At 41.1% G+C, this 10,382-nt stretch overlaps 1 protein-coding gene across 1 annotated transcript; it reads right to left on the bottom strand.

Moving 5' to 3' along the window:
- Positions 1 to 9,131: 9,131 nt before the first annotated feature.
- On the bottom strand, positions 9,132 to 9,494 carry LOC140839128 (uncharacterized). Its single transcript, XM_073205761.1, has one exon. The coding sequence runs from the start codon at positions 9,492 to 9,494 to the stop codon at positions 9,132 to 9,134; it is 363 nt and encodes a 120-aa protein (XP_073061862.1).
- Between the last annotated feature and the right edge of the window lie 888 nt (positions 9,495 to 10,382).

Genomic DNA, 10,382 nt, shown 5'->3' with positions numbered 1-10,382 from the left:
CCAGACATGGTTTGATTCGCAGTGCATGTTTATATGAATATCATTCATAATAGCATGTTTCATGTTTTTCATGTTTAGATTGATTATATGCATGTATACATGTTTATACTGGGATTTGTTCTCACCGGAGTTTCCGGCTGTTGTTATGTCTGTATGTGTGCATAACAACAGGTGGGGCAGGATCTGGGTCACGCAGAGGAAGAGAGATGGACATAGCGTGGTGATCTCGGGCTTAGCAGAAAGACTAGTAGTTGTACCTTTGACATGTACTGTATTTAATTTCCAGTTATTGAGTATGGATGAACAAGACATGTTGTACTTTATGTTTGTATATTATGATTGTAAAATAGATAAAGACTTTATGCTTGTTTATGCAACATTGACATAAGTGTTGAAAAGCAAAAATTTGACCCACTTTTTATATTAACGATCCATTGAATCCCAAAGAAAGAGTTAGAGCCCGGGTCCCCACAGTGTGAAGCAATATTTGAGACTTTTGTGATCGGTAATATATGGCATTTCTCGTCGTACAACTAATTTCTCCATATCTTTAACGCAAAGACAACGGCAGCTAACTCGAGATCATGAGTCGGGTAGTTATTCTCATTCACCTTCATCCGTCTAGAAGCATAAGCTATAACCCGACCATGCTGCATCAAAGTTGCGCCTAAACCGAGCTTAGAAGCATCGGTGTACAACACAAAATTACCTTGCCTTGATGGCATGGCTAACACTGGCGATTTAATAAGAGCTTGCTTCAAAGTATCAAAGCTCTTCTGGCACTCATAACTCCAAATGAATTTAGCATTTTTCTTAGTCAATGAAGTGAGTGGCACTGCAATCGAAGAAAATCCCTGAATAAATTTCCTGTCGTAACCTACCAAGCCTAGGAAACTACATATTTCTGACGCGTTCTTTGGCTCAACCCGTTCTTTAACTGCTGCTACCTTAGCTGGATCCACCTCAATGCCACTGCTAGATATTATATGACCCAACAACGCTACATTATCCAACCAGAATTTACACTTACTGAATTTTGCAAACAACTTGCAACTCTGCAAGACCTGCAAAACTGTACCCAAATGCTGGATGTGCTCCTCATGGCTCTTCGAGTAGATAAGAATGTCGTCAATGAACACTACGAAGAACTGATCTAGGTAGGGCTGAAATACTCCATTCATCAAGTCCATAAAATTTTTTGGAGCATTCGTCAATCCAAACGGCATTACTAAGAACTCGTAATGCTCATATCTGGTCCTGAAGGCTGTCTTATAAACATCTACATCTTTTACCTTCAGCTGATGATACCCCGATTGTAGATCTATCTTAGAGAATTTGTAGCTCCCTACAGTTGATCAAACAAGTCCTCGATCCTTGGAAGTGGGTATTTATTCTTGATCGTTACCTTGTTCAGTTCTCGGTAATCGATATACAACCTCATGCTCCCATCTTTCTTCTTTACAAAGAGCACTGGTGCTCCCCATGGTGAGAAACTAGGACGGATGAATTCCTTGTCTAGGAGCTCCTGGATCTGCTGCTTGAGCTCTGACATCTCATCTGGAGCTAAATGGTACGGTGCCTTAGAGATTGTCATGTGCCTGGCACAAGTTCGATGGCAAACTCCACCTCTCTCCCTGGTGTAAGGCCTGTGACGTCATCAGGAAAAACGTCAGGAAAATCTCTGACTACTAGTACATCAGATAAAGTGGGTGAGTCAGGCGCTGAAACAATGCTGGCCAAGAAGGTCTGACAACCTTTGTGAATAAGTTTATGTTCCTGCATGCAAGAGATCATGCGAGGAAAACTTTTCCATCCATCCGGCTCGAAGAGAATTTGCTCCATATCCAACGGTATTACCAACACTGACCTTTTCTGAAAGTCAATGAGAACTCTGTTCTTCGTCAGCCAGTGCATTCCCGAGATGATATTCTGGCAAGGGAAACACAATCAGATCGGCATACACCAGGTGACCCTGCAGTCCAAGATCAATGTCTCTAACCACGCTAGTAGTTAATAATTATTCCCCTGATGGGACTGTCACTGAATAGCTCACGTCGAGTCCAATAGACTTAACGTCCAGATGATTAGCGAACGACACCGAAATAAAAGAGTGAGTGGCCCCTGAATCTATCAAGGCCTTCGTGGCTACTTTTTATGAAAATATTTCCAGTCAACACGGTCGTGCATGGATTCGCCTCCTCTGCCTGCATGGCGAACACACTTCCCTGGGCCGGCTGCCTCCACAGTGGGAACTCCTTCAACATATGATCGCTCTGATCCCAATAAACACTGTCCTGGATGCTGGCGGTGGCACTTCGGGCACAATGGATACTCATCGGGCTTTTCTGGAGCCTTCGGTTGAGAAATATGACCCTTGCCTTTCGGAAATCCCTGAAATGGCCTTTTTCCTTGCTGCCCCTGGAAAGGCCTCTTAAACTGAGGTCGTTTCTGTTGCTGCTGCTGAGGTTCCTGATAAGGCCTCCTGCCCTGCCTATCGACCTCAATGTTCCTCTGGTCCTGCTCTGCCGCCAAAGTTCTCGACACGACAACTACATAAATCGTAGGACCAGCAACTCTCACATCACGGTGCAAGATCGGTCGTAACCCATCAATAAAATGCATCAGCTTCTCTCGGGTATCATTTGCAATTAGGGGTACAAAGTGACACTCCCTCTCGAACTTCCTCACGAACTCAGCTACGCTGTTGTCTCCCTGACACAACGTCATAAACTCCTTAGTCAATCTGGTTCGTACTTCCTCAGTGAAGTACTTGGAGTAAAAGACCTCCTTAAAGCCATCCCATGACAGAGTCTGCAGATTCACCGACACGGACGCGCTCTCCCATCCCATGACAGAGTCTGCAGTTCAAGATCAATGTCTCTAACCACGCTAGTAGCTAATAATTCTTCCCCTAATGGGACTGTCACTGAATAGCTCACGTCGAGTCCAATAGACTTAACGTCCAGATGATTAGCGAACGACTCCGAAATAAAAGAGTGAGTGGCCCCTGAATCTATCAAGGCCTTCGTGGCTACTTTTTATGAAAATATTTCCAGTCAACACGGTCGTGCATGGATTCGCCTCCTCTGCCTGCATGGCGAACACACTTCCCTGGGCCGGCTGCCTCCACTGTGGGAACTCCTTCAACATATGATCGCTTTGATCCCAATAAACACTATCCCGGATGCTGGCGGTGGCACTTTGGGCACAATGGATACTCATCGGGCTTTTCTGGAACCTTCAGTTGAGAAATAGGACCCTTGCCTTTCGGAAATCCCTGAAATGGCCTTTTACCTTGCTGCCCCTGGAAAGCCTCTTAAACTGGGGTCGCTTCTGTTGCTGCTGGTGAGGTGCCTGATAGGGCCTCTTGCCCTGCCTATCGACCTCAATGTTCCTCTGGTCCTGCTCTGCCGCCAAAGTTCTTGACACGACAACTACATAAGTCGTAGCACCAGCAACTCTCACATCACGGTGCAAGATCGGTCGTAACCCATCAATAAAATGCATCAGCTTCTCTCGGGTATCATTTGCAATTAGGGGTACAAAGTGACACCCCCTCTCAAACTTCCTCACGAACTCAGCTACGCTGCTGTTTCCCTGACGCAACGTCATAAACTCCCTAGTCAATCTGGATCGTACTTCCTCAGTGAAGTACTTGGAGTAAAAGACCTCCTTAAAGCCATCCCATGACAGAGTCTGCAGATTCACCGACACGGACGTGCTCTCCCACCACAACCTGGCGTCCCCTGTCAACAAAAACGTGGCACATCTAAATCTGTCCACATCCTGCCGCTCCATGAAAGCGAAAATCACATCGATGGACTTAATCCATCCTTCAGCTATCATCGGGTCAGTAGTCCCCGAGAACTCCTTTGGATCCATCCTCTTAAACCTTTCGTAGACTGCCTCTGGCCTGGGCCTTGCCCCTGTGTCCACGGTTGTGGGGACCCGGATGCTAATTCATTTCTTAATCATCTTTGGGAATAAATGGATCAATTAAATAAACTGGGTCTAAATTTTTTTTAAAATACATAAGTGCGGAACATAAGATAATCCATTGTATATAAACATCAAAAGTAAAGTACAAGTTTTGTACAACATACATTCATATCAAATAAGGTTCAACCACTATACATCCAGTGCTGAAACCTATTCTACTTCTGGGTCCGAATCTTCACGCTAATCATCTTCTCGACCCTGATCCTGTCCCACCTGTTGTCATGCACACATACAAACACAACAGCCGGATAACTCCGGTGAAAATATAATTTCAAGTATAAACAAAGTATATATGCATTTCATATAAACATATACAAAAGCATATAACAGTTATCAATAACATGTATCAAGTCTGAAAACATGAACGATATAAAACTATAAATCAAACTCATATCTCTGACTCGACTTTGATCTAGTCTAGTCTAGGGATCTCGATTCCCAGATGTTGGTATACTATATTGAATCCCTGCAATAGAAGTCGATCTACTCCTAAGCAACATCGATATAACCAAACATCCAATGTATAGGCACCTCTGCCCAAGACTTGGCACCTCTGCCAATGACTCGTTCTCAATATATATCTTATTTTCTCTGTTATTCTATAAGTCAATAGAATAAGCATATACATTCAAGTAATATAAAGGTATTTGTTGGAACTTTTCAAGTTCTCAATCTTGATTTTGATGATAACAAAACTTGTTAAATATGTTACTAATGATCTACCTTAGTTTTTCAGCATTTAGGATCACCTACGAGTTGTTTACATCGCAAAACTGAAGACCCAACAGATCGCTCAAAATGAATCAGTTCAACTGGCTACGTCATTTGAGCAGTATAGCTGATTGAGCAGTTGATAGGTAATTCAGCAGGAAAACCTCAGAAACCTGGCCAGCCGGAAGAGTGTTCAACTGATGAAGAAACCCAGCTGATCAGTCTAACTGAACGAGTGTGAAATCAGTTCAACTGACGAGTCAATTGATTTCACCAGCCCAACTGAAAGATCAGTTCAAACTGACCAGTTCGAAGCATCAGTTAGAATCCTTCAGTTTTGGACGATGATAGATTCCTTCGAGTGGATTCCAGCTGTGCGAGAAGATACAAGGCCATTGTCCAGTCAAAGGACAATGATGGACGTTGCACAAGAGCATTAAAGACAAAACGCTTCAGATGGACAGTCAAAAAGACGAGACACATAGTCCAAGAAGACGATTCAAATGCAACGGATACAATAAATGAGTCTCACTGTATGAACAGCTTCCTTCGCCTCTATAAAGAGAAGATTGGTGAAGACTCAAACAATGGTGGGAGCACATATACAATACTAGAGAGAAAAGGGCACGCTCAATTGCGTATCAGCTTACAGAAGCACTTAAGCCCATAGGGAATTCTTCATTGTTGTATCTGCTTAATTTAGAAGCCACTTTCCCTTAGTGTGTGAGAACATTCTTGTTCAGTTCTCACACACATACTCACTCTCAAAACCACCCAAATAGAGTCTTGCACAAAGACGTTAAACTTGTGTATGTAGTCTTTCTCACATACACGTTAAATAAGTGTTGACTGAAAGTGTTGTTTTCAATCGTAGCTAGGAGTTCAGTTTAGGCAGTAGATAAGTCCTAACTGAGTGGGCTTGTACACGTAGTTGTATAAATCAAAGTCTTCTAGTGTATCCTATCCGTGGAGATAGAAGGGGTGAAGTAGGAGCAGTTGAAGTCTCCGAACATCCATAAGCATATCTTGTGTATTTAACTGATTAACTATCGCTTTAAAATTGTATTGATTAGTTAGAGTGTTCGTGTTCAGTTGTTACCATAACTGAAATACAAGAATGCAAAGAATAATATGTGTTCTTTCAGTTAGTGTTGCTTGTTTTCTTGATTTGCTCGCAAGCGCACGACGTCAAGTTATAGTAAAATGTATTTTTGAGTGCAAGTGTCGATCCCACGAGGAGTGTAAATAAAATACATATCAATGCTTGTAATTAAAATAGTAAAGACTTTATCTAGAAAAATCAATAACCAGATTGGTTTGTTTGAACGAATTAATTGAAAACAATGAATTAATTTGATCACCGACTGGAGAAATAACTATGAGAGAAAATATCTAGATGATTGATTTCACTAAGTTTATACGATAATTCTTCTGGTTGTATTTAACTTCGTGAATTCCTATTATTTAATGGCTAAGAACACTTAGGTGTTTATTCCCCCTTTCCCAAGTGACGAATAAATTGCATCAATCAAACTTGGATTCAATTATTCCTGATAAAAATCTAAGTTTAATTGATAAATGCAAACAATGTTCTTACCTAAGCCTCGCTAAAGTTATACGCCTTCCGTATGATATAAACATTCAACGATGTGTCTCTAATGATCTATATTCCTAGTCCTCTCCTGAGTTGTAGAATTAATCAGACAACACACAATTTATGGCCAGTGAATTGCAGTGAAATAAATGTAGAGAACACAATTACACACAAATGGAATTCAATCATCAAAATATCCACGTCAAATCATCGTATAGACAAAGCTACGTCAACCTCTAGAATGGAAATTTAGTTCATCACGGAATCCAATCAAAGACAAGACATATTCAAAGTTTTAAACATCGCTACACAAAAGAAGCGAAGGAAAAGATAACAAATCCGAATTGTCGTCTCCGTACCCAGATCTGTCGTTCTTCGTATTTGTGATTGTTCTTTGCACTCTGAATCTTCGTCTCGTGTGTGTTTTCGGTTTCTCGTGTCTCTTTTTTTCTCCAATGACGGCCCTCCCTTTTTTGGACCTAGCGGTGCGTTTTATAAATTTTCTGGACGCTGCGCACGTGGTTGCGCGTGAAGTGGCGCGACCGCGCGCCTTTCAGTCCGTGGCTCGTGTCTGCGCGTGCGCGGTTGCGCGTGATATTGCGCGGCCGCGCGCACGCCTCTGTTTATATTCTGGCATTTCAGCACGCACGGGTGCGCGTGAAGTGGCGCGACCGCGCGCAACTCTCTGGTCGATGTCTTGCATGTATGCGTGCGCGGCCGCGCATGAAGTGGCGCGGCCGCGCGCGCACCTCTGTTCGATGGTGTGCACTTCCTGGTGTGTTATCTTGCATCTTTGCACTATTTTCCTCAACTCCTGCAGTGACAGCAAAAACGAACAAAAACCGCATAATTCCGTTTTTAAACAAACATAATTCAAAATGGATTCTTATATAAATTAAGTGCAAATCTTGCACTTATCAAACCCCCCAAACTTGAACTTTTTCTAGTCCCGAGCAAAATGAAATAAAAGAAAATAATCAAGGAAAAATTAAAGTTAACGACTAAAGTCATGGATATGCAAAAAGTCATACAGACCTCCGACTTATCTAATTTCATGTAATTCACGATTTCCCAAAGATTCACGTGTGTGTGTGATATGTCAATGTTCATTTACCCCATCGAATGCTCGAATAAATTTACAACACCCACTAGCCTTATAAACTCAAGAGATCTTCAGTTCAGTTCGACTCACATTTCATTAAAATACAAATTCACATTCACAGATCATATAGGACTTTATTGGTGATTATTTGGCTCGAAAAATAGTCAACATAAGTATGCCAAAGATGAAATCACACAATGAGATGCTTGCAAGCAAGTGATTAAAGTCTATCCGTGTTGACAATGTTTTTCAGGTATCCATAGGCTTGACTTGAACAACTTTTCTCCACTAGTATATTGGGAAAATGTGACAAGGTTAACAGGTCTTGTAGGCTTGTAACGTTAGGCCATGGCTCACGGCTACAATAAAGGGTATGGAAATCAAAATTTGAGAGAAATAATCAAATCTTCATCATTTTCACTATCATTTCATTCACCATCACTTTATTGTTTTCTTCCCAATCATATCCTCCATTTTCCAAATTTTCCTTTTTCACCACTTTTGTTTGATTCATTCCTTTGATCTCTTTTCCTTCTTTTCTCTCTATTTTCAACTACTTTTTGCACACTTCAATTTTTCTTTTTCTTTTCAAGGAGTGTTTGAATCATTACAACACTCATGAACTTATTTTTCTCAAAATTAAGTAGGACAATAAGTGTATAAGCTTCATTAGGTAGTTGTTGTGGACCTGTAGAATAGATACAAGTGGGGGCTATTGTGTGTCATTGACACACACCACTTGATTCTTTAGTAGGCTCAAAATGGGAGACTAGGGATATTTCATTTTCGTTTGGTAGGCTTGAAGGCTCAAAACGGTTCCAAAGATCGCCTAAATCATTCCTATGTCACATATTATCCGTATTTCGCCTCGAAAAGTGTTCAAACAAGGTCTAGACTTCCGTCAATCCATTATTCAACTCATACAAACCAGTAACATGCAATTTTCAATACAAATGATATATGAAACAGGGCACGAAGAAAATTTAAGCATCTCAATTAACTCGAAGCTCAAAAGGCTACAATTGACAGTAAACAAAGAACACAGGACCAAAGATATTGTGAAAAATTGTCTAGATCATTTCTATGATTGCAAAAGTTTCAATCAATGTCATGCAAGAATTACCAAGAATCAGATCTCCATCGTCTATTTAGCATCAAATGCATGCGACTTGTCTCTAAGCAACGATAGTATCAACAAACACGACAGTGCAAAATAATTGTGACTCCTAAGTTATCATGAACACATATATACTTCAGGACCGCAATTCCATTTTCATTATCGGTCACACATTTTAATTATCCAGGACTCTTCCTAACAAATCTAGCATGCAAAAATAAATAAAAGAACTAAGGAAGAAAAAAATTATCTCAATTTAACTATTGAGGAATAAAAATAATAATAAAAATTTAAAAAAAACAAGCAAATTCACCCCCCAAACTTAAAGTATGCATTGTCCTCAATGTATAGAAATAAAGAACACGACAACACATACCTCGCGCACGAGTGTCGGAACTCGGGGCTCGAGGCATCGTTTGCAGCATCTTCAGCATCATCGTCCATGGGCTGCGGCGGTAGATCTGGTGTTGGGTAAACTTAACAACTAAGGGAGTAAAATAAAATAAAATAAAATAATAAAAACAAAATGAATGCTAAAACATAATTGTGGGTTGCCTCCCACACAGCGCTTGGTTTAACGTCATCAGCCCGACTCTCACTAATCATGTTCATGGTGGGTCGTATGATATCTTGGAAGCCTTGAGTTCTACGCTTTCACCATCAACCTCCATGGTCAATTTTCCTTGTCTCAAATCAATGACGGCTCTAGCAGTAGCCAAAAATGGTTGTCCTAAAATAGCACGAACATTCTGACTGTTCCCCATGTCAAGCACCACAAAATCTGCTAGAAGCCTTATTTTATCAATCTTATGTTCAACATCTTCCACAATACCCAGCGGTGTCCTGACCGATTTATCTACCATCTGCAAGCTTATTCCTGTGGGCATTATCCTGCTCAATCCAAGTTTCTCGTAAACAGAACTTGGCATTATATTCATGCTCGCTCCTGAATCACAGATATCTTTTTCCATTAATTTACCCCCTATTCATATGGTACAACAAATTCCCCTGGATCTTTCAGCTTCTGGGGAAGATTTCTTCGTGTTTCTTCTGGAAATTCGCCTTCCACCTGATTTGCAAACTCATTATTAGTGTGTAGGTTCTTGAGATTTTAAAGACCTTGCTTCTTGTGAAATTCAGCTTGTAATTGTAAAAATCTCTGGGGGTAGGGAAGTAAAGAAATATCAATGCATTGATTTAAATCATACTTCTCATATTTCTTACCTCGGGCTCTTTTGGTTGGAGTTGGCTTTTCATCCCGCTGGGTGTGCGATCAATTTTTTTCTCTTCTCCTTCTATCATCCTAATCTCCTCATGATGTATGAAGATAGCATTCACTTCCCTCAGATTTGGGTCTGCAGTCTTTTGTATTGCGCCTGATGGTTGAGACGTGAGTTGCTTCGTTATCGGCCCCACTTGTGACTCAAGGATTTTAAAGGTCGCACAAATACTTTCCATGTGGGTCTCTAGGTTGTCAAGCCTAGACTCAGTCCTAGCCATCCTCTTACCAGATTCAGAAACGAATGTCCCGACCAAGTCCTCAAATGATGGCTTCCCTTTCCCATTTGATGTATTGAACCCCGGCGGAGGATTCAATACATTCTTAGTATTCGCGTATGAAAAAATTTTCATGGTTTCTCAAACCAGGATGATAAGTGTTAGGGGGAGGGTTACCTCGATATCCTCCATAGCCTCCAAAATTTTTGTTGTTGATGTATTGAACTTCTTCAGGAGATTGTGATTCTTCAACAACAAACGATGGTCCCTCAGTGTTTGATGTACTCACTTTATTCATGGTTGCTATCTGTGTAGTCAACGATGAGACTTGCGCTGTGAGTGATGTGATAGGATCCACGGCA

This window comes from Primulina eburnea, chromosome 8 (genome assembly GCF_022965805.1).
Source record: "Primulina eburnea isolate SZY01 chromosome 8, ASM2296580v1, whole genome shotgun sequence".
NCBI lineage: Eukaryota > Viridiplantae > Streptophyta > Magnoliopsida > Lamiales > Gesneriaceae > Primulina > Primulina eburnea.
Note: the sequence above shows the minus strand (reverse complement) of the source record. Positions and strands in the feature narration are given on the sequence as shown.

Excerpts from the sequence above, each read along its gene's own strand:
- LOC140839128 (XM_073205761.1), bottom strand. The coding sequence starts at position 9,494 with ATGGAAAAAGATATCTGTGATTCAGGAGCGAGCATGAATATAATGCCA.